The 24,373-nt window shown below is 40.9% G+C and overlaps 1 protein-coding gene and 1 long non-coding RNA gene across 5 annotated transcripts in view; one reads left to right on the forward strand and one right to left on the reverse strand.

Annotated features, from left to right (window-relative positions):
• Positions 1–24,373, forward strand: part of ERN1 (endoplasmic reticulum to nucleus signaling 1) — a 38,190-nt gene that overhangs the window by 10,164 nt on the left and 3,653 nt on the right. For 3 of the 4 annotated variants that reach the window (XM_086762023.1, XM_086762025.1, XM_086762026.1), the window contains exons 2-17: positions 356–467; positions 11,423–11,456; positions 12,453–12,525; positions 14,074–14,146; positions 15,222–15,344; positions 16,192–16,293; positions 16,794–17,055; positions 17,651–17,729; positions 18,507–18,669; positions 20,016–20,134; positions 20,466–20,657; positions 21,264–21,519; positions 22,322–22,412; positions 22,754–22,943; positions 23,470–23,569; positions 24,015–24,214. In XM_086762023.1, coding sequence (XP_086618149.1) covers positions 356–467; positions 11,423–11,456; positions 12,453–12,525; positions 14,074–14,146; positions 15,222–15,344; positions 16,192–16,293; positions 16,794–17,055; positions 17,651–17,729; positions 18,507–18,669; positions 20,016–20,134; positions 20,466–20,657; positions 21,264–21,519; positions 22,322–22,412; positions 22,754–22,943; positions 23,470–23,569; positions 24,015–24,214 — 2,169 coding nt within the window. Of the gene's footprint in view, positions 1–355; positions 468–11,422; positions 11,457–12,452; positions 12,526–14,073; positions 14,147–14,249; positions 15,345–16,172; positions 16,294–16,793; positions 17,056–17,650; positions 17,730–18,506; positions 18,670–20,015; positions 20,135–20,465; positions 20,658–21,263; positions 21,520–22,321; positions 22,413–22,753; positions 22,944–23,469; positions 23,570–24,014; positions 24,215–24,373 lie in introns of those variants that run through there. The other variant, XM_086762024.1, reaches the window with a different exon arrangement.
• On the reverse strand, positions 18,489–21,357 carry LOC147598458 (uncharacterized). The gene is made up of 3 exons (XR_015260521.1): positions 21,241–21,357; positions 19,582–19,856; positions 18,489–18,620 (listed from the first exon to the last, which is right to left on the reverse strand). It is a non-coding gene; the product is annotated as an uncharacterized LOC147598458 (long non-coding RNA).

The following is a 24,373-nucleotide window of genomic DNA, read 5'->3' on the forward strand; positions in this document are numbered from 1 at the left end:
TAGTCTTTTTGTCAATTCTTTCCTAAATCAGCTCTATCTCTGGTTTCTCCTAACTCTAGTACAAGAAGATTTTGCTATAAAATTGAAAATGGCGATTGAGTTGTAGATAGATTATTCATTTAAACCATCTCCCAGTTTGTCTCTAGGGGAGCTTATCACAGTAAGCAGTCCCATAACAGTGACAGCAGAAAATATTAAAAAAGCCAAACAATGCTGGATTCCAAGGGACAAGAAAGTTGTCAAGTCTATGAGATTAAAAAGAAGGGTGATATTCTAGGCAGTGTACTGTATGACAGTTACAAGTAAGCTCTGTAACAAATAATTGCATTTTGGTGTATGGGTTTTTCTCTTCCAGAACACCAGCTCAGTCACTGTGCCAGAAACACTGTTGTTTGTTTCAACCCTTGATGGAAGTTTGCATGCTGTCAGCAAGAGGACAGGAGCAATCAAGTGGACTTTAAAAGAAGGTGAGTAGGAGGTATCCTGATGCCCTGTACTCAGGAGTGTAGTAACAGTCAAACCAATTGATAACTCAAACTGTTGTAGGGCCTGGTAAATGCTTTCACTTCTTTACCTTTGCTCTTGCCTCAGAATTAAGCTACAGTCTTTCTGGAGTTGTGTTCATTTTATTTTCACTTGCAGAGCTTTTCCAGGTTTATGGGGTTTTTTTTTGACAGAATGTTTAAGCTGTAGTGGTGTAATTGGTAGATATCATGTTTTATGGGAATGAGCACAATATAAGCAAGCATAGAACAGAATAGATGTCAAAGGAGAGTGTCAGCTGGTGGAACTGGTGCAAAAGGTTTGCGTGATTCTGTCCCTGGAATACCCTATATTTACTCGTGCAGTGGATATCATGCAGACCTCAGGTCTTGTTTTTGATAATAGATGTTTAGGAACAGTACGGTTTTTAAAATAAAAGAACTGCACTTATGTAAATAAATTTAACATTGCTCAGTGACTGGAAGTGATTTTGTAATTTTAGTTACTGAGCAGAGATAGCTCTTTCTGTCTTCATGAAAAAAGCAATATTTAATACCAATTTGTTTTAGTGGAACTCTGATTACGTATGGTAGAAGTGATCGTAGCACTTTCTCTTCACTTCAGGAAATAAATCATAAAGCATGTCAAATGGAAAGCAGTCACAGTGATTGCATCATTCTGTCCTCTATTTGTAAACCTGATGTCGGTTTAGTAGGTGAGCTGAAACGGTAGGAAATGGATTGTGCATATCTGACGTCTGCGGTATAAACCAGTTGGTTTTATTTGTGAAGCCACTCATTTGAATGCAAATCTACCAGACAAAAAATTAACTCCAAAAATGAGCAAAGAATGCTTTCGTAGCTCCTCTTGCAGTTAAAAGGCATGAGCAAGTATTTTCTTGAAGGATCTTGGTTAGTAGGTGTGATTACATTTTCTCCTCCGTCTCCTCTTTAAATTTAGACCTCTCCTTTCCCTGAACAGGCTTGAATAAAAAAAAAGTTATCGGCCTCCTCCTTTCTTATGGCTATAGGCTACTGAGAGGTTAAGAGAAGCTTACTGGTTTTTCCTTGTCATTCAGCTGACATGAGCATACACTACACAGGCCTGTCTCGGAAGGATATCAAAACGGGCATTTGTTTGCAGCCAGATGTAGTAAGTGGCAAGAGGTTTTTTGAGGAAGAAATGAGAGCACTTTGGTAATGAAAAGGATCTTGGTCACAGTGTATTGCTCAAGAAACTTCGCTTGTTTAAAAAAAAATGTTGCAAAACTATTGTTAGTACAGTAGAACTGCCAGACTGGATAATCTAGTTTTATGGGAGTTCTTTTTCTCTCATTGTCTCTAAGTATGTATTCTTCTGCATCTTGTGTACGTGAGGTACATTCACTTGCTTTTTTGCCAAGCACTTATTGCCCATTAGTTTATTTCTGTGTGATAGAACAACAACACACAAAGGTCAGTGAAAAAATAGTGGTAGTTATCATTGTTACAAGATGCTTCATGAGTTAATTTAGTTAAGTATACATGGAACAAGAGCCTGTACATGTAAATTGGCGAATTAACTTGTAATTGGAGAGGTTTTATTTATTTGTGCAAAGCTGTGTTTGTTGGTGGTCACTCTGTGGGTGGGAAGCCCAACAAAGATGTGACAGTGTTCGAAATTAATAGCCCTTGAAAGTCCTTACCATCTTGCTGTGCTAAATCCTTGGAGAGAGTTAATCGTGCAGAATTCAGTACTGATGTTAGTGTATAAACACAGTTGTTGGCTGCACTCTCTATCGACAATGTGGGAAGTTGCATGCATTGCAAGCAGCGCTCTTGCAGGTGCTGTTTTACCCTGACTGTCAGTCAGTGAGCCGTGTGTTGTAGATCATGTGCTTTGAGAAGCTGTGGAGGTCACCTGAAGTACTGCAGTGGCGTTCATCAGGAAAAGAATGTTTTATTACTGCACTTAAGGAGCAAGGTATTTAACAAAGGGGAATTCATTTACATTTTATTTTCACTGGGGAAAGAACCGAGGCAGTGTTCATTATCAGGCAGTACTTAAACAAACATGAAAATCTTGCCATGTGTGGTTTGTTTTAATTTAGCACTGAAGCTTATCTTAGGTATGCAGAGTAAATGAGCCAGTGGTTATCACCACAATAATATGTTTGGGTTTCCTGCCTTCATGTAGTGGTGGCAAAAAGGGCAGTCTGAATACTTGTGCTCCCCATAAAACAGGCAAAACATGGGTCAGTTAGTAATAGGACTCCAGTAGTTCAGAAATAAAGCTGCATTCCTTGCAGTTACATGAGGTGAGATTATGGATTTATTTGTTGAGTGTGCTTAATACTGTCATTTTCTGTTGGCTTCGATGGATCCTACTATCTGACAGCTTTCAGGATTTTTCAGTGGCCGAGTAACTGATGCTGCTGATTCCCTGGGCCTTGGAAAGCTGGAATATGATTGGAAAGTTTATAGAAAGAATCCACACTCCTCTCCCCGGAAAATTCTGAGAGGCACCTTTGCTCCTGCTGTGGCCCCACAAAAAGGTGTTGTATTGCGAGGCACTCATCTGAAAGGGCATTGAAAGGGCTGGCGTGCATTTAAGATCAGAGAGTAAATGAGGCTCTTGGTGCTGTCTCAGATTAGTAAAAGGAGCTGCCAGTTCGAAGTGACAGTGTGATAGGCTGCATGGGGGATGTGTAGGATGTGTTTGCTGCACTTGCCACTAGCAAGATACTTAGTGAGCATCCTCAGTAAGATTACTTAGGATGAAGTCTCTTCCCCAGAATTGCTGGAAATGAAACTTCTTCCATCATTTCCTATAGATCTCTCGGAAAGGTGCAGAAGCCCAGCAATTTAGGCTTTCTTTTACATGCAGGTAAGAAAGCAGACAGTGATAGAGATGGTGACAAGAAACCTGTTGGCAAGACGGAATCTGGATAATGCTTGTCTCCTTGATGTCAGACTTTATATTCACAATTTTGTTTTCAATATGAGCTTTAAGAATGTGGTTTGAAGATTGTCCTGTTCCCTCACATCTTTGTAAAAATCACTCTGTACATCTTTGTTAACTCAAGAGCTTAGGCTAATGTGCAGGATATTGAACTTTGAGGTGTTACAAATGTAGTGTTTTAAACTGTACTCGTGGACAGAGTATTTCTCTGTTCTTCAGACAGTCACTTCTGTGTGTTCTTCTGTACTGTTCAAAGCAATTTCTTTGTTTTCATTCACCAGCTCCTTAGAAGCTTTTCCTCTAAGAACTAATGCAAAGTAATGTGCCAGAAGAACATATAATATATACAGATTTGGGTCCAGGTGTAGAGCCAGCAGAAATTTTGTTATGATCTTCAGTACTCTGTAGCAGTCAGTCATTGTGGCCCACAATCAATTTAAAAGGTTTTGATTTCTGATACCTTACTCGTAACCTAGGGACTTAAGAGGGCTAGTTATGATAAAACAAAGATGTAAAGACTGTATCTATTAATGGTATGCCATGTGTAGACTTTAAAGGGCAAATCTGAGATCTGTAGGTCCTGCTGTAATAACAGTAGTTATTCCTAGGCAAGAAGAAATATCTTCGTGCATAGCTGTAAATTAAGGATTGTCAAAACAAAATAACTGCAGAACAGTACTCTTCTCGGCAAATTCCAGAGGATATTTGTTAGTATCTCTAACCTCATTAACTGTATTTGCAACAGCAGGCGAGGGTGACATGATTTTAAATCGACCCGTTAGCCCAAATCTTATGGTAGGGCCTCAGGTCAGGAAACCGTTTTTTTCCAGCTCATTCCAGCGGGGCAGCGACTTACTCATTTGCTGTTTCAGAATCTCCCACTTCTCCTTTTCAGTCACTGGTTCTACCTAAGGGCACGTTACAGTGATGAAAATACGCAGCTGTATCTTGTGCATTCAGAAAGACTTGGGTTTTGGTCAGCAGGCAAATTTTGTCTTGTCATATGTTTGTGAAATATGGAGAAAAGTCAAACGTGTTATATTTAGCATAATGGTTACAGTTTCAAAAATGTAAATATGGCTTTTTTCCGTATATGTATGCAAAATATGGGTTAGAATTATTTCAGAATAATCTGAAACATGTCGCATACTTGTGCCCACTCACAAGCAGATGATAGAGGCACAAATGTTTTCTGGTCATGATGCAACCAAAACTCTACTGGGACATCTACCTGCTGCCAGGTCAAAATGTTAATTTCAGAGAAGCGTAACTGAGCCCAATAATTTACTGTATTACTGGACAGGCATTATGTTACCAACAGTGTGTGCATGTGCTTGTTTACACACGTGTCTGTTCCCACATCAGAAGGCTAAAGCTGGTGTGTATTGTATTCTGGGATTTTAGTGTAGGAATCATTAATGTACTCTGCCTTAGCGGAGGCTGCAGGAAAAAAAATTGGAAACCCATGGAAGTATCTATGGAAAACTCAATCTTCCATCCAGCACTGGAGATATTTACAGGATGGTGTCCTGCTTCCTGAATCACTCCCCTCTCCATACTCCACAGTTATTTTGACATCTTTGTTTTCTTAGTCTAGAAAGTGGAAAGCTTTTGGACAGGATGTCATACCAAAAGCTTTATGTAGGACGTTGTAAGAAGCTGGCTTTTCCTCTGTTACAGGGAATAGAAGCTTAAGGGAGAGGCGGATGTATTTTCATCACAGTTTTATCACATTTTCTCTGTAAGGCTTTCATTCTGATACAGAATACTTAGAATCATAGAATCGTAGAATGGTTAGAGTTGGAAGGGACCTTCAAAGGTCATCTAGTCCAACCCCCCTGCAAGGAGCAGGGACATCCCCCACCAGATCAGGTTGCTCAGAGCCTCATCCAGCCTGGCCTTGAATGATTCCAGGGACGGGGCCTCCGCCACCTCTCTGGGCAACCTGGGACAGGGTTCTACAACTCGCATTGTAAAAAATGTTTTCCTAATACCCAATCTAAATCTACCCCCCTCTATCTTAAAACCATTACCCCTCGTCCTATCACAACAGGCCCTACTGAACAGCTTCTCCCCATCTTTCCTGTAGGCCCCCTTGAGGTACTGGAAGACCGCTATCAGGTCTCCCCGGAGCTTCCTCTTCTCCAGGCTGAACAGCTCCAGTTCTCTCAGCCTGTCCTCATAGGAAAGGTGCTCCAGCCCTCTGATCATCTTCATGGCCCTCCTCTGGACCTTCTCCAACTGGTCCGTGTCCTTCTTATGTTGGGGGCTCCAGAACTGGACACAGTACTCCAGGTGGGGTCTCACCAGGGCAGAGCAGAGGGGCAGAATCACCTCCCTCGACCTGCTGGCCACGCTTCTCTTGATGCAGCCCAGGATGCGGTTGGCCTTCTGGGCCGCAAGAGCACATTGCCTGCTCATGTTGAGCTTCTCATCCACCAGCACTCCCAAGTCCTTCTCCTCAGGGCTGCTCTCGATCCATTCTCCGCCCAGCCTGTATTTGTGCCTGGGATTGCCATGACCCAGGTGCAGGACCTTGCACTTGGCCTGGTTGAACTTCATGAGGTTGGCACGGGCCCACCTCTCCAGCCTGTCAAGGTCCCTCTGGATGGCATCCCTCCCTTCCAGCGTGTCGACGGCACCACACAACTTGGTGTCATCGGTGAACTTGCTGAGGGTGCACTCTATCCCACTGTCCATGTCGCCGACAAAGATGTTGAACAGGGCCGGGCCCAGCACAGACCCCTCAGGGACGCCACTTAGTTCTTTGTTCTTCAGTGGTTATCATGGTTGTTGTATTGGCACGGATTGGGCCTGTTAGAATGACTTACCTAATTACAGAGAACTGCAGTTCAGGGAAATTTTGGAAGCAGGATTACGTGATTCCAGTCTCTGCCTGTTAACACTTGAGGCTGAGCAGCTGAGGAGAAGATAAGGCCTCAGTTCTGACTGTTGCAAGAACTTTTTCCGTTTGACCCGTTGTAGAACAAAAGGTGACTTCAGTGATAAGACAGCTGATGCTTTTACTAGTCTGTATTCAAGCATATGAAAACTATTGTAAGATCTGACAACAAATTAAACTCAAGATTCTCTTTTTATCTCAGAGTGAGTTCTTATTTCAAAAGAAACTTTGAAATAAAGTTGGAATATGTCCCAAACCACATGAAAGTGAATGTGAAGAGATCATTGTCTGTCTTCAAATTATCTTTGCATAGCTACAACCTGAGTTCAAGGTCATGAAAGTGTTAAGAAAATGGGAAAATTTACACTGCCCAAGTAGCTAAAAATGTAGAGAAATGTCTCTCCACAGCCCATCTTTCCGAGTGAATGGTGCTAGGAGTGAAAGGAGAATTCCTTTCACTGCAGAAAAAACTCCTCCATCAGTTTGTGTTCAGTCATTATGAATAGCCTCATGCATAGCGATGAGTCAGATATTGATACTAAACGCTTTCTAACAGTTCGTATTCACTTCAGTGTTGCAGGAAGCTGTCAGAATAATCAATGTTTTGGTTCATGTGCCAGTCAGTACTAAAAAAATTTCCTGCTGCTTTGTAGTAACATCCTGATCTGTTCCATCTACCTCTTTTTTATCATTGTTAGTAAATCAAATTTCAGCTGCTGAGAAAACAAGTAAAAGCAGGATTTTTTTTCACATCTGGTGAAGCACTGTTCTTGATATTGAAGACATGATGCTAAAGAAAAGTTTAAGGACTTTCTCATGGGCGTGATGCTTCTGTACAGCACACACTGAACAGCTTGGAACTTGTAAGACTTTCATTCGTGTCTTCTGATATGCAAGAGTGCTTCGCAAAAACTCACTACAGAAGTTGCAGAGACATTAATGGGATTTCTGGCATCATTTGTTAAAACGTAGGATATGTTTGTGGGTTAAATTGCTATGAGTGACATTTTTCCACCGGCTTTCAGAAGTACAGGCTTGGGGGTAAACGCTTAATCCAAGTAAATGTTGCGTGTATATATATGTGTGTTCTTTCGCTATTATGGTGCCACATGGTAGATAAAATCATGCAACACTTCTCAGACCTTTGAGATAGTTGGAGCGGGGTGGAGTGCTTTTTTTTATTTTTTTTTTTTTTGTTTTATTTTAGAAGTAGATTGCCTAGTCTTAGAAAATTAAGTGAAATCAAGTTATCAGTCCAAAAATGCTGAAGTGTACTATTGGTATTCACTGTATTTTGGGGGCAGAGAAGGGGCTATAGGAAAGCATTACCAACCAGACTCTCCTGCAGATATCATGGACAAACCAGGTTCAGTTGCTAGAAAACATAATCTACCTTTTGAAATTTCCTGTAATTGTTCAAGTTTTCCTGAGCATTCTTTGAAAAAAAACCCCTGAAATACTAATATGTGTGAGGAAATTGCATTCTGTCCTGTGCCTCTTGTGTTGCATCAGCAATAGTGCAGTTAGAAAATCTGGGGCTTGATTCAGATAGTACTAGTTTTATGCTGTAATTTCATGTAACAACTTCACAGCTCAGTTTAATTGAGAGAATAAGTAGTCCTTTTATTAAAATAAAATTTAAAAGTTTCTGAAGATAATTTGGACAAGGGACTATTTTTTTATGCTTTGCCTAGGCTGACTAGATAGTGATTTTATAGAAAACCTGCATTACTGTACTGAAACAATGTTCATGCAGTCAGTTACCACTTCCAAAACAGGCTGTGCAGCTTTGTTATCACTGATGATCATTCGAGGAGGAGATGTTTGTAGATAGGACAAGGTTGCTCAAGCACCGTTGGTGAAGATTGCTGTTGTCTAGCGATAGTCATCACCACCACAGACAAGGGTTTATTTTTTTCCAAGTGAGACATTCTGTGTAATCAATTCATCAAGAGACTTGCAAAGTTTGTTTGGCTTTTGCCTTTAGCAATGCATATGACGTTCGCGTTAATTCTTGCAGCAGCTGAGACAGGTGCCATTTTGTGCTGATTTATGGTGCTATTTCTTTCACAAAAGTGGGAGAGTTTCTCTTCCCGTTAAGCATTTATGATTATAAAATCTCTAGCCTGTGGTCTTTAATGCCTCTTTCTCCTTTCAGTTAATTTCAGCTAGACTTATGGATACATTGAGTATATAAACTGGATGTCTGTTTGCTTTTAGTAGTTCAGCCTAGCAGTTCGACTCCAGAATTGAACCACTTTCTATGATGGTCATCTAGTGCTTTTTCCTTGCTTGCTTTTCTTGATGGAGAAGGGAGAGATGATGTTGTAAGTCACTGTGTGTTGCATTAGATATTGCAAAGCTTGTGGAATACTTGAAGCAAGCACTGAGAAATAATTGGCATGTAATCAACTGGAAGTTGATTATATTTGAACGGGAGGGTCCCTTCCAACATACCCTGAAATCAGTTTCTTCACACAAGGCATAGAAATTAATTGCTTGATGTGGTTAATGGAATAAAGGTTTGACTAAGCAGTGTGGTCTGTAGAAACAGATACGTAACGATGAATCACTGAGCTGCTTTGTTTGAATGTTAATTATTCTTAGGGCATTTTGATGTGTACCCGGGTTCTCAATAAATTAAATGGAGTTTATGATATCATGTGGAGCTCTACACTGACATAGCATTCTCATCTCACATCAGTGAACAGTGGTAATGGTTGTAATTCATCATTAAGAGAAAATCTGCTCAAGATAGGTACTGCTGCTCTCAGTCTTGGTGCCTAAGACTGCTGAGAGTACTGGCTAAATTATCTCAGCGGTTTTGCTGCCCTCTGAGCATAAGATAACGTGACTAGGCTGTGTCTGTGCCCTCCAGCAGGTTTCTTCCCAGAGCCAGCACACAGCGGGGTCCCTGCACTGGAGGAAATTTGTTGTGGTGTGGAGGGAGGCTGTGTCTGGCGCTGTTCCTGGTGATGCGGTGGCGAGTTACCCTGTGATGAGGGAAACGGGCAAGGCCTGGAACTTGCCAAGTCTGCTCACCCAGCAGTGAGTTTGCTGGGCGGAGTAAGATGCGGTGCTTGAGTGGAGCGCAGCCCCTTCAACAGTTAACTGGGTTGTTCCCAGAAGCTTGCTGTGCTTTTGAGTAGTTTATTCTGACAGCTTTGAGGATGTATCTGGAATGTTTTCTAGGCTTAAAGAGAAAAATATATATGTATGCACTTATGTTTAGAACAAAGTTGCTCTGAGTGTGTTTACTGTTGTAAAAAGAAATTGATGAAAATAAAAATAACCTTACTGTTATTCCCCATATTGTGCTTCTGTTCTGTCTCTGATATTATATGTACATCTTTGATTTTCAGCTACATTGCAGCTAGAGATTTGTTTGGGTACGGGTTTCTTAGGTTTTTTTTACTATTTTATATAAAAATGAAGGGACATGCTTCTAGGCCATTATCGTCAAACCCAGCAGTTTGTGTGGTGCAATATACTGCAGAATGGCAAGACCCATGTAACGAACCCTGAATATATTGTTCTTGTCTTGCTTACCTTGGCACATATCACAGTATACTCAAGCTGTGCAGAATCTGTGCCGCTTTCCCGATCAAAGGCTCTCAAAACATCTTTGGGTTAGTTCTTTGTTCCTTCCTGTTGCTTCACGACGTTTGCATGGAGACAGAATAGGTGAAAAAACAGTGTTTGTTTGCTTGGTCATTTCCATCTTCTTACTCGGGCTTGTTTCGGTGTAATGGTTTGATTTTTCTCCTGTGGAAGTGAAGATACCTTGCATCCTCTTGACTTCTCAGTTACTTTCTGTCAGTGTACCCAGAAACAGGCACACACATTTGTCTTGGAAATTGGAACTTGTGTGGGTTTGGCATCAGGATTGAAAATCCTATGATTTGGGATTTTTTGAGGCCTCGGACAGTAATTTTGAGGTCACATCACCTTACGTTAAAATAAAATCATTGTTCTTAATTTACCTTTTAATATGTAAGGATTTAGATTTAGCATTGTCAGTTTTTATTTCATAACTTCTTTTTTTTTTTTTTGTTGATGAAAGCCAGACTGTGATTCTGATCGCTCAAATACCAACTCCTCTGAGATTGTTTCCAAACCTTCTGATTTTTATGTAACATGGATTCTTGGATAAATTTTAGTGGGGAGATTATTGAAGTGAAAAAATCAGGTTTTAGGAAATTTTGTATAGCTCTTGGCAGACTTCTGTTTTTCTTTTCAGTGACATGCTGATCACTGGTGTTTTATCTTGGAGTAGGAAGTGGAACTAACTTTGTAATAACTTGCGTTGGAGTCTTGCTCGTATGTCCTTGGCGGTCTTCGTTGTCGTTTCCGTAGGTGTAGTGCTGGGTTTTCAGTTTGTATGTTGTGTTTTAAATTAAATGTTGAGTTGGCTAATAAGTATATGCTTACCTGCCTGATACACGAGGTACTTGAGACACAAAGTAGCAAATGTGCATTAAATGCAGATTTAGAAAGCACTGGGTTGGCCTTGTGTGAAAGTACCAAGATAGGTAATTTTGTATCCCTGTTCTCAGTGTCTCTGCAAACTTCCCTCAGCTGGGGCTTGTTTTTGCATAAAATTGGTTGCTGAAGCCTGCACAGTGACAGCGGTTGCTGGAAATTATGGTCAGCTGCCTCCTGGGCAGCCAGTGCCCCACGATCACACACACATACTGGAAGCAAGAGTTTTTATTAACATGTGTGCAGACAGTTCTAACAGACTTGACGTGCTCTGTCCAAGTGAGAAATAAGGAGAAAACTCAAGATACAACCCAGTCCTGCTATCTGATCTGAGTGTCCTGCTGGGCTTAGCTGGGGAGCAGTATGGATGAAACTGAGCAAAGAGCTTCAGAAGGTTTAAAACTTCTCGGGTGCTTTGTGCTTTCTGATTTTACAAACCTAGTTTCATGACCAACCAGGAGATCGTTGAGGCTGCTGAGATGACCACTTTCAAACTCTGTGTGTCAGCCTTTCAAAAAGGAGCAAGTTGCTGCAGACCTGCGTTAATCCTGTATCTAGTGAGTTCAAGGAATTGAATTGCCAAAATTACCACTTTTTGTTTTTCTCTGTATGCAGATCCTGTACTCCAGGTGCCAATACATGTGGAAGAGTAAGTGTGTTTCCTTTCTCTCATTTGCTGCTTGTGCAGTTTCACTGACATCTTGAAATTTGGTTTAATTTGAACCAAAACGATCTATGGTCTAGAAAGTTGCTTACCTTGTGTAAGTCAACTTCAGGTGGTTTAGAGAGCAGATATAAAGGATATAATTAGCCATATATCATTCTCTTCTTTGTAGCACTGAAAAAATATCGTATCTGCAGACTGTTCTCTTAAGCCTTTGCTCAGGTTTAGAGATTAAGTGTACTAACTGTGCCAGCATCTTAACTAAGCAGCTTTAAAAATGACAGAAACAGCTAGGGAGTGAGCGCTGGGTTCTGTACTTCTTATTCTCTTCAAAGAAAAGACTACAAATAGTGAAGCGTAGGAAACTCCAGCCACCACCACTACCAAAATATTCAAATGGAACCCTCAGGCTGTTACTTCAGAGTAGTGCCTCCAGCATAGCAATCTCACATATCTCTAGAAAATCTGGGGCTTTAACTTTGTCTCTGAAGTCAGTGGTAACATCCTTTCTTTTTTGTGGTTTGTTTTTAATGTTGGGGTTTGGGGGTTTTCTTTTTGTAGTTTGGGTGGGGAATGGGCTTTACCTCTCAAATTTACTTAGTTCTGGCAACTTTTTAATTGTTCTTTGTCTTCTTCCTGCTCTCTAGTTTTGTTTGGATGGTTTGTTTCTAATTCTGTTGCGTTTTAAAATCATATAGATGTTGTTTAAAAGCTTTCACGCAAGTGATTGCCTGACATATTTGGATCTTTGAATTTTTAGATGTATTAGTAATCTTATGTTATAGCAGTTCTGAAACTTTTTTGTATTTTTTAATTTTTCACTGTTAATAAATCGAACTTCAAAGAATGAATAATACAAAGTAAAAAATTTAGTGTCAGATTAACTCCTCTGTAAAGCCAGTCCTGACCATAGTTGCTTTCCTGTTCTCTGAGAAGCACAGTACATTTTTTTATCATTTATAATTGTTGCTTAAATCCTAGGCCAGCATTTCTTCCAGACCCAAATGATGGCAGTTTATATACACTTGGTGGCAAGAATAGTGAAGGCTTGACCGTAAGTATGTGTTTTAAATTCTCTCCTCTGATAATTTTTAGAAAAGTGCCCTAATCAAACTCAAATGAAGGCTAAGTCCCCAAGGGAACTTTCTGCTTTCTTGTAAAGTTTTGCAGGCTTTTGTATTGTTGAGTGGAAGTGCACCAGTTGCTTGGAAAAGCTTGAGAGACTCGCCAGAAACCAGCGTCTGCTGCCCGTGCCAATGTCAGGATACAAGTTTTTGGAATGACAGTGCCCTGTGTTGTGTTGCTAGCACCTTTGCAGAGTGAAAACATACTTTGTTTGGTTAGAGCAGAAAGCTGCCACCTTTCTTGTGATCGTCAGGAAATAGTTTCCCCTTGAAAATATCAACACCACATATGTTTTGTTCACTTGTGCTATTTTCTGTAACTTCCTAAAATAGTGATGACAAATAACATTTACGTGCTGTTATCCTAATAATAATAATAATAATCTGTATGATTTGATGGGAAGGGTGTACCAGAATAATACAAACCAAATATGTCACTTTCACCCAAATACTTACTTTTCTAAAACCATTTGCCAGAAGGCAAGGTTAGTATACTTTCTGTGCTGACACCTTTAGAAGATGTCTTTATAACATTTAGTAAGCAGACAAAAATGCTGACTCTTCTCAAAATAGTCACTGATCCATGTAACCCACAGATACTAGCTAACGTTTGACTTTTAAACTTTGTGGTGAAACTCAGATGAAATATTTGGCTTCCTACAAGTTTCTTTTCTCTGGCAGCTGCTATGATTTCCCTTAAGAGCTTTAATATTGTTAAATATTTTAGTATTTACTCACCACTCCCCCCACCCCCCAGCACAGTGAGATCATAACTTGCAGAATGATTCTTGGTTCTTTTCCTGGGTGAGTCTGAGAAGCAGCAATCTATTCTAATCTATTCCTTTATTCTGTTAATCTCCTCTCTTTTTAAATTAAATTAGTTTAATTTCTGTTTAGAAACACTATTATAGAAGTTTTAAACAAGAGTGGAGTAATTTTAGCATATTTCAGTAAACTTAGCAAAGTCCAATCTTTATTATTGGTGCAGCTTGTCCATTACTCTTGTAACCTCATCCCAGTAAAAGTCTCTTAAAACTCAGGAAGAATTGTCGCCCATTCTGTAAGTGCGATACGGCGTGGCAGTGGCTCAGGAACTCTTCAGTTGGAGTTCGTGCTTCGTCCTCTCAACAGTTTCAATTGTATGAAGCTATCTGGCCTTTATGAACGTTACCGTACAGCCCCGTGCGGCACCATTTTACACACGCTTTAGGTGAGGCAATTAAACTGCGGTATGTGGAAGCCCAGGCTGAGCTGAGTCTGAGACAGACTTCCCTCTGTTCTGGGTTTGCAGAGCAGGGCCGTGACCTGAACTTTTGAGTTCTCAGGCACTGCAGTAACACAAGCAAACAATGAAAACCTGTCATTTGAGATTTCTGAAGTTTTCTGACCACCCTTTTCTGTGAACAAATGCGAAGACTATCATACCAATGTGAATAAGCTGTTATTGGTTTGGTTTTTGTTTTTTTTTTTTTACCTAGAAACTCCCATTTACTATCCCAGAGCTGGTGCAGGCATCTCCCTGTCGCAGTTCAGATGGGATCCTGTACATGGGTGAGCTCAAATTTAATCTCTTTTAGATTGTTCTATGTTCAGCTACTGCAAAATGTAGAGACTCTCAGACAGACTGCATGGAAATATGCTTTATTGTGGGTATTAATTACGGTTTTTCATGAACCCTTCTGATGACAGAAAAATCTGATTAATACAGAATTCAATTACTGTTTGAAAATTAAAAAACTACTTTTTCTGAAGGAGAAAACAGCTTCTCTAAGCAGTGAATAGCCTGTATGGGTGAACAAAAACTGACTTCTACTTAAATCTTCTTACACTGATAGATGTCATTGCCTGCCTGACAATGATGATTAAATTAGAAATCCCTTTGCAACATCGTTAGACATCTTGCGTTATCTGAGATGCAGTCAGTTCATTTGTACTACAAGTAACATAAGTGTGGCTTACCGTCCTGACTCATTCTAATTGCAGATGGATTCGGGAGGAGACAGGGAGAAGGAAGGACAGTTCTTACTTATCACAACAGTAAAATGTGTGAAGGATCAGGGTGAACTTAGTGTTGGTTTTTTAATCTCCTGAAGGGCCAATACCTCCTTCTAGTTCTCCACTTTGTGCCTTTCCAGTAAAGGAGTGAAAAATGTTTATTTGAAGTTTCAAAACAGAACACATATGTGTTAGCATGAAAGAAATATTTAAGGTCATGGCTCATGTAGTCTAGAGTAGGACGTTAGGATTGCAATCCTTAATCAATTTGAAAGATGTAGACCTTCACAATTTTTTTCCATCTGCTGTCCTTCAACCTTAACGCTTCAGTCTCCTCTTCTGCTAGCTCACAGGGTCTACACGCACAGCTCTGTGTATTGTATTAGTGTGAAAAATAGTTCAGCCAGTAGTACTTATGGTTTTGAATATTGTATTTAGTTTTTCCTGTCAATATGTGGGATTGGCTAGCAGTGCTAAATGATGAAACTAAGCTTGTCTATGAGAAAGTGTTTTAATAAAAATGCGTTACTCGTGCTAAGTTCGTGAGCCTACTAAAGAAAAAAGACCGAAAAGCTTGATGGAAGTGCAATTTTCCAACTGAATGGTAATGTGACTTAAATTATGATTGCAGGTAAAAAGCAGGATATTTGGTACGTGGTTGACCTCATGACTGGGGAGAAACAGCAAACCTTGACTTCCTCATTTGCAGAAAGTCTTTGCCCATCAACATCCCTCCTGTATCTTGGGAGAACAGGTCATATGCTTTTTTTTCCTGCAGCTTAGAAGAACATTTGTTCTTGTCTTTGTTTTTAAAGTTCAGGATCATAACAAAAGGCCTTGTTACGGCTCAGTCCAGGTTTTCAGGTTTATTTCTTAGAAAAACTTCTGTAAATTATGATTTTAGACTGTACACACAAAAATTACTAACTCTTTATAGCAGCAGAAAGATACTGTTTTTTTAAACTTTGGCATTAGGCATGGTTCATTATTCTTCTTGTTAACTAAGCGGCATTTGTATTCTATCTAACAGTGCATTCCAGTAGCAGCTGTGAACCCAAGTTTGCTCTGTAACATACAGCTCTTATAAAAACTGTTTAAAGAAAATGGAGGTAGAGCATATCCACTGAAATTACACATGCAATGTTCTACCTAGTGGTTAAAATTCGAGCAACACCATATAGATGTTGACTAGTAAAAGGAGTAAGTGTAATAGTCTTGTTCTTTAACCGCTGTATTCATGTGCTCTTTAAGTGTGATAGTTGCAGAACACGGTATGCTGAATTTTAGAATGCAGGGTTTGGAAACTTGTAAGTGAAACAAAGCACATCAGAAGCAGCTGTGCAGTAAAACCAAAATGCTGGTAACGTGGGCAGGAGCTGTCTGCAGGGCTTGTTCCCAGGTTCCTGTAGATCAGTATACAAGCGCCTCGGATGTCATCTTTAACAGCTATGAAACGTTTGTTTGTCAGGAGTGTTGGGAAAATGAAATGCAGAGAGCAGTAAGTGGTGTGTGTGGTGTTTTGAAGTGTCTCAGATTTCAGGTGATTTGATTCTGTTCTCTCATAGGTTTTTTTGCTTCACAGACTGTGTATTTTTTAACAGAGTACACGATCACGATGTATGACACCAAGAAGAAGGAGCTGAGATGGAATGCTACCTATTTTGATTATGCAGCTACTCTGCCTGATGAAGACATAAAATACAGTAAGAATTTGCTTGCTGTCTTTTTTGAGGGGGGAGCGGTCCCCACATACTGGCTGTGGGTTTTGCATACAGGCAAAAATATTCTGATTTTTTTCTATAATTAATAGGTCAAGCTGTATGTCTGATTTTTGTGAAGTTGATAGGCATCTGCCATTACATGCTGTAATATCTAGAGCCTGTCAGGTAACTTCAGGTAAATTGAATCTTAAGAAGGTACAGTTCTTGAAGATACAGCTCTTCGAAATTCAGTGGAAAATGACAGGAGAGGAAGCAAACCTAAACTGTGGTGCCCTCAGAAAAAGCTATTGCAATGCTAGTGCCTTGCAACTGAACTTTTATCAACCTAATGCTGACAAATGATTTGCTGACCAGCTATTCTTTTGCAATGTAAAGTGTGAAGGACTCCACAGTTAACGTAAGACTTGAACTGTTCATTTGTGTTATTTAAGTTGCGTGTCTGCAGCGATCCAGATAATCCCCTATACATTTGTATATTGCAGAAATGTCCCACTTTGTGTCTAATGGAGATGGACTGGTGGTGACCGTAGACAGTGAGTCCGGGGACGTACTGTGGATTCAGAATTACGCTTCTCCAGTGGTAGCTTTTTACATCTGGCAACGTGAAGGATTACGGAAAGTTATGCACACTAACGTGGGGATAGAAACCCTGCGATACTTGACGTTCATGTCTGGGGAGGTTGGACACATTACCAAGTGGAAATATCCTTTCCCAAAGGAAACAGAGACCAAGAGCAAACTGACGTGAGTATCAATAGTGCTGCTGTTCTCACTGTCTGCTAGACAGAGCTTTGTCCTTAAAACCTTATCTATATACATTCAGTTAAGGATTGTTCTACAAGTGTCAAGTTGGTAAAAAGAATACATAAAAGCAGCTCTAGTTCTCCAGCTGTTATTTCATATCATATCTAAAGGCAGAGACAAAAAAAACCAACCCTGTCATAAACTTAGGAGAAGTATATTCATAACTTTTATCAGATGTTCTATGTTGATGTGGAATGGAATTGTTTTTTATAATGTGAAACCTTTCACGTTATTAAAAAGGTGCATAGCGTTTTGGCAAATACCAGTTATTGAATAACGCAGAAACAGGACATGAGTTATATCAAATGAGTAATTGTGATGTGAACAATCAACTAACAATGTTTTCATAATTAAAAACAATGGCTTTTTAGTACAGCAATACGTAATTTTACAGATCCAGCCTTTTCAAGATGTAAATATTGATGATTTAAGAAACTCATGCATTAGTTCTGCAGGATTGTGTTGCCCAGGTTTTGGCTAAGATAGTAAAACATCCATTTGTCTACTTCTTTCTAACACTTACTGTTTCTTCCAGACCAACTCTGTATGTAGGGAAATACTCCACAAGTTTGTATGCATCGCCGTCAATGGTGCATGAAGGAGTAACTGTTGTGGTAAGTTGGGAGCTGCAAGAGTTGAATGACACCTGCTGAAAAGTGCCTTTACAGGATTAGTGCTGTCCTGGGTTTAAAAAAAAAAAAAAAGGGTTGAAAGGGAAACATACATAAAAATACATTAAAAAAGACAACTTTGCCACAGTAAAGTGGCAAAGGGATCTCATTAAAATAGAAAATAAAACACTAATGGCTGTACATCTACAGAAATTTGGTTTTAAATTGCAAATTACTATCAGGAAATGCATAGCAAATTAAATATTTCATGAAACAATTAAATCTCACATTGCGTGACCGTATTTCACAAATAATTTCAAATGCTGCAAAGACGTAACTGTAGCTCGTCAGGAATTGTGCCAGGCAAGATCAGCAGGAGTGGACCAGAGGTTGCTATGTGGTATCGCTGGTACGTTGTGGTTACTGTTAAAGTTGCTGGTTTGTTCATCCGAGTGACTCTCCAGATAGCAAACTGCATCACAGTTTTGTTTTGCTCGTGCTGCAGCTGTCTGGGTAGGAAATAAAGATCCTGTTTAACTTTTCTAAAAAAAGAGAGGGTAATCTCATCTCCTAGGCAACGTGTAACTCAGAAGGTTTAATGTCCAAGGTTGTTGAAACAGTGGCTGAGGGCATAACGGCAGTGTTTACTTACGGTGACTTTGTTGCCAGTAATTTTTGCTTGCCCACCAATTCTGACCTCCATTTCTTAATTTAGTTGCCAATTTAAATATTACAGGGACACAGTGCTTCCTTAATTGTAACAATAATCTCTCTCTCTAGCCCCGCGGCAGTGCCATACCCTTGCTAGAGGGTCCAAAAACAGAAGGAGTCACGATTGAAGACAACGGCGAGTGTGTCATCACGCCCAGCACGGATGTGAAGTTTTCAGGCAGACTGAAAGAAAAGAACAAACTCAACTATTGGAACGACTGGCTGTTAATAGGTAGGGGGGTCCCTGGGCTGGCCCTGGGCTGCGGGATGGCATTGCCATCTGGTGGACAACGCTAATCCAAACCTCAGAGGAGTTACTCAGCTGCTGGAAATCAGCCGCAGTCACTGCAGTGACTGCCTGAACTCAGGCAGCAATTACTGAATTTTAGTAATCGTTTCTAACTCGTCCTCGTTTGCCTGTGAATTAATTGATTTAAGTACACGACTGCATACTCTTTTTCCCGAGGCCCCCGCTTTATTCAGCGCGTAGGATGAAGAGTGCTTAGCTCAAGATGTGGAAAGTTGTTTATTGTTTATTTGCCCCCTCCTTCAGAGGAGGGTATAGATAAATTATTATTTACTGGAAATAGTGTGTTCTGGTTCCTTTGGGATTTTTTTTATTGTGCATAGTGTTCCTTTAATTCTCGTCATATGGATCAGACAGTCCTGTCTTCCCCATTTTACAGAGGGGGGGTTAAGGCACAGAGGCTGAAGATAATAAAGTGTGGGCCGGTCCTGTGTGTCCCAAATCCCAGCATTTTGGAATTGACTTTTCAGGGCATTTAAAATTTTGCTTCAAAAATGAAGAACTGTCTGGATTTCAGTTTTAAGTGAGGCAAGTTTATATTTAAGTGAATATGCCACAGGATCTCTGCGCAGGGACGGGGTGTAACTTTCAAGTTCTTTCACTGCTGCCTCTACCTGTGATCCCTTTCTTTGTTAATTCTGTCACGCTCTTGCAGTCTGTCAGGCAGCTCCCTTTAAACGGTTTGTATTCCTCTGCAGCCCTCTGTGCTGAATGACCCGTGCCCTTCATCTTTTCCCTCCTTTTGCTTTCCTGCTGTATACGTGAGCAGGAGTCTTCCTCTGTCTACCCCAACTGCAAAAGCTGGGAGCACAGTAGCATCTCCCTCTTCTCACTTACTTGGCTAGCATGAGCCAAAGGAGTGTGAAGAGCTGTTGTAGCTGAGTGTCAGATCGATTCTTGCTTCCGTCTTGTGCAGTGTGATCCATTCCCTTCAGAACCATTTCATACCTAGGACATGATCTTCATCTCAAGGCCACACCACAAAGCAAAATGAACCTTGAGAGTGGCCCAGCTAGGAGACATAATGTGTGTTCCTCTGATGGCCAGGAACCAAACCCACAGCCAGTGCTTGAGCTCAGAGTTCTTCAGGATTGTGATCACTGTACCTGTGACTGTTTGAGAAGAACAGAGGGAAAAAATGTTTTCATTTCAGCTTTTGTTCTGTGATGTAAATCAACTTTATATATGCTCTTCAGCAAAGATGCTGAAGTCAAGGATATCTTTCCTAAAAAGAGACAACTTTTATTTCAATAAATGTGTTTTATTTACAGGGCACCATGAAACACCATTATCTGCCCCTACAAAGATCCTGGAGAAATTCCCAAGCAACTTGCCTAAGAGGCCTGAAAACGTGATTCCAGCTGACTCTGAGAAAGCCACTATTGAAGAGGTTTGTGATGAGAATAATCATGTTACTGGATGGTTGATAAAGGAGTAGAAGTTGGGGAAGGACTTGGAAAAAAAGCTACATGGAATTACTTCACATTTTTTATGTCAGATTTTCATGTACTTAGCATATAGAATCATCGGTATGATGAAGTGTCATTCCTTATTTCAGAATTAGGGCTTCCTGCTGCTTTTTTTTTTCCTCACATGCAAAACTTTTCTTTGACTTCAGTAGGATTAGAAATTATTTTAAATGATTTAGCAGAAAAGCTAGTGTATAAATGCTCCGTTACCCATGAAGATACTGAGCTAATAGAGCTCTCTTTGCCTTCTAGGTTATTGACATAGTTGAAGGTTCCTCAACAGAAGTGCCTCCTGCTGTTCCAAAGGATATTGAGGAGAAACCTGCTCGGCCTGTCCCTCGGCCAGAGGCTCCTGTGGACTCCATGTTGAAGGACATGGCCACGATCATTCTCAGCACTTTCCTGCTTGTGGGCTGGGTGGCTTTTGTCATCAGTTATCCAATGGTAATGCTGACTTAGCTTGATGGGCTTTTGAGTTTTGGGAGAGTCAGTAACATTTTGCAGCCCAAGAAATGATACAGGCATTAGAAAGTAACGCACTACAGGTTTTTTTTCCCCTCCTCACAGATGAGCAGGGAATAGCAAAGGCTACAAATTTGACGTAACTGATTTCTCTGGGCATTTGTGCCAACTCTGGAGATTTGGGTTTTTTCTCATCCCACCAATTCTGGTTTTTGTATGCATTACTCTTTTCACGGATGTGATCTTAACACCATTGGCTTCACTCTTCTCTTCCTCACCTGAACCGCTGTCAGGTTTTCTGGCTTTTGGATCAAAGCCTTTACCCTTCTGTGGTTTTAAGACACCTAGTCAACCTAGGTTTGCGATATTAACCAGCCAGTGTGATTTCTCAGCTTTGCAATGGAAGTTCAGAATGAAATTGAAAGCGTATGAGTGAAAGTTCCCCAGCCTGCTTGGCTGATAGTGGCATAACAAGAGTTTTCCTCCCAGCTTTTGGGTGTAGCTACCCCAGTAGCTATAGAGTTCCCTGTTGTGACGTGGCTGCAAGAAACTTCACTCCACTTACGGAACTGAGGTCCTTTCTCACAGAGCGTACATCAGCAGCAACAGAGGCAGCATCAGCTGGAAGAGAAGATACAGCTCTTGCAGCAGCAGAAGCTGCCCTTTCGTGCTCCCAGCGATCTACCCCCAGAAGCAGAATTCTTGGACACTTCCTGTGGACGGACAGAGAGCTCAGCCACCAGCACACCAAATGCGTCCCCCAGAGCATCAAACCATTCTGCGTATTCCAGCATCTCCACGTCTGATGTTGGGAGCTGCCTCTCCACTGAGCAAGAAGAAGGAGGTAAGGTTGATAGTGTCTGATATTGTGAGTCTCTGTATTCCCCAGTCTCTGATGATACAGTACAACAATTGAAGTACTTATTGGTGATACTTCATGGGTCAGAAAGCTGAAAAGGACCGTCGTTCCCATTTAATCTGACCATTTGCAAAACACTGTGCAGGTGTGCCATGCCCTGCCCTGACTCTGAACTGGATTAGTTGCTTTAGGAAAACATCCAGTTCCCAATCCCTGCCACCCGAGGGATTATGTTGTCCATGGTGGTGCATTCTTACAACCTGTAGAGCCATTCTAGGGAGAGGTTTGTTTAAAAAAAACCCAACATATTGTTATGATTAACTGGAATCAAGAAATAAGGATTGTGCAGTGCAGCCTGCCTTCCTGCTTGATAGTCCTGTGCACTCTTTGGTCCCTTAGGGGAAGCTGCTGGTAAACCCATTTCCATAACTGTCAGTCAGCGTTTCCTAAATTCAACAGGACGTCTACAAAACTGTCCAGGTTTTTCTGCTGAGATCCACTAGTCTCGTACACTGTCTTGAGACACGTTCTTTCCAGACCTCATGTCAACTGTTGTGTACAGAATATGCTTGACTCTGTATTTTGGATCGTTTGGTCACCAGAGAATATTTGCCTACTCAGCGTGAGTGCCAAAATGGAGATGTTCATCATTTGTTTTGATCATCTGTGCTGTTAATTTAAAAATGAGTGAAAAAGACTTCTACATACTGGTCCAGAAGGATGTGCAGTTATAAAAGGCTGACTTGACCCACCCTAAACCCGTGCTCGTTTCTTGTTTTTTGTTCAGATGAAGATGCAAACAGAGTGATGGTTGGCAAGATTTCGTTTCACCCAAAAGATGTACTGGGACATGGAGCCGAAGGGACAATTGTTTACAGGTAGAAGACAGTATGTGCATTCAGCACTAAATAGACCAATGAATGTCTTATTTGCATTAGGTCTTTTTTTTTTTTTTTTTTTTTTTAATAAAAAGCCCCATGTGTCTAATGTGAACAGAAATGAAACTTTTGAAAAAAAGTATTTCGCATGTGGCTGGAATATTTTCACTAGCAAAAACTACTTTACCTCCCTTAGAAATGTTTAATGACCAAACCTATCTGTTTCCAGCATGAGAAATACTTTAATACTCTGTAAAATGTCTTCTGTTGTCACTTCCTTTGTACATGCTTTGTCTACAGAGAGTGTAAAAGGTTGATGTGGTTTTTGTTCCTGTCTGTAGGGGAACATTTGATAACCGTGATGTGGCAGTAAAAAGAATTCTTCCTGAGTGCTTCAGCTTTGCAGACCGTGAAGTACAGTTACTGCGGGAGTCAGACGAGCATCCCAACGTGATCCGCTATTTCTGCACGGAGAAGGACCGGCAGTTTCAGTACATAGCCATTGAGCTCTGTGCGGCCACTTTACAGGAGGTGACGGGTCACTTGCAAACCTGCAGAATTTGTGAAGGTCTTCTCCCGGGAAGGCTTTCCATTTCCTTTAGCTTAAGTTGCTGAAGTGCCTGCTGCAGGAGATGTTCTAGTTCCTCCTGCCATCACCTCTGTGGCATTACACATTCCTGCAACAGGGGTGTTTTCAGACCTTCAGAAGGACATCCCTAGCCCTATACGGATTTAAGGACTGAAGCTGTTGTCCTTTGATTTTCCTTCTTGTGAAGGACTAGTCACCTCCTACCCTCTGGACTTTGAAGACCCTCTACTCTTGCTTCTGGAGCACAGTCCTATATAAAATTCTGTCTCTGAATGACATTTTAGACATCACCTTCAGCCAAAAAAAAAGGCAGCTCTTTTATGTGTGTTACCAGCCAGCATTAGCCTGCAATTTACCCAGCCTGAACTTTTTTTGGGGAGTGAAGGGGGTGAACTTACTATTTATGCAGGGGTTAATACTAAGCAATGTTGTGGCTGAATCTTCTGTTTTTCCTGTTGTAATTTATAGTATGTTGAGCAGAAGGCCTTCTGTCACCATGGCTTACAACCCATCACTCTCCTGCAACAGACGACATCTGGTCTTGCTTACCTGCACTCCCTCAGTATTGGTAAGAATGCTCTTGTTTCAGTACTGGTATATTTTCATAACCAAAAAAAAGAAAAAAAAAAGAAACTGGTGCAGTGCTGGGAGCTTGTTTATCCAATCCCAGAAGAGAGCTGTATGAGCTCCACTTGGTGCTGGCAGCAGTAGTGTCTGTCCTTGGACACCAGCCTTGTCCTTGTAACATTCCGCTGCACTGGAGGAGTAAAGCTAGGCACTACCATTTGTTCAGGGGGCTGCATTTTTTTCACAGAAGTCATATAAAACATAATGAGTAGTGGTGATGGAATTAAAAAAGGGATGAGCCTCTACCAGAGACAACAGTTTGAGGTTAGGACTTTGGTTTAACAAATGGTGGTTCAGCCCTGTGAAAGGTTTACAATGCAAATACATGAAAAATTCACCAATATCATTGGGATTGCCTGGAATGGATAAATGGGTGTTTATAATAGTCCACAGGGACCTGAAGCCCCATAACATCCTCATCTCGATGCCTAACGCCCATGGAAAAGTCAAAGCTATGATTTCAGACTTTGGCCTGTGCAAGAAGCTGGCAGTGGGCAGGCACAGCTTTAGCCGTCGGTCGGGTGTGCCAGGCACCGAAGGGTGGATCGCCCCAGAGATGCTGAGTGAAGACTGCAAAGAGAACCCTGTAAGTGTTCATCTTTCCCTCAGGCTCCTCCAGAGGAAGGCAGCACAGCCAACAGGTGGCACATTGTTGCAGTCAGCCTTTGAGATACACAGTACTTGATGCCTGGGCATTCATAAATCACAGATTGGTTTGAGTGGGCAGGGACCTCTAAAGCCCACC

Source organism: Chlamydotis macqueenii, chromosome 18, assembly GCF_036417535.1.
Source record: "Chlamydotis macqueenii isolate bChlMac1 chromosome 18, bChlMac1.mat, whole genome shotgun sequence".
Classification (NCBI taxonomy): Eukaryota; Metazoa; Chordata; class Aves; order Otidiformes; family Otididae; genus Chlamydotis; species Chlamydotis macqueenii.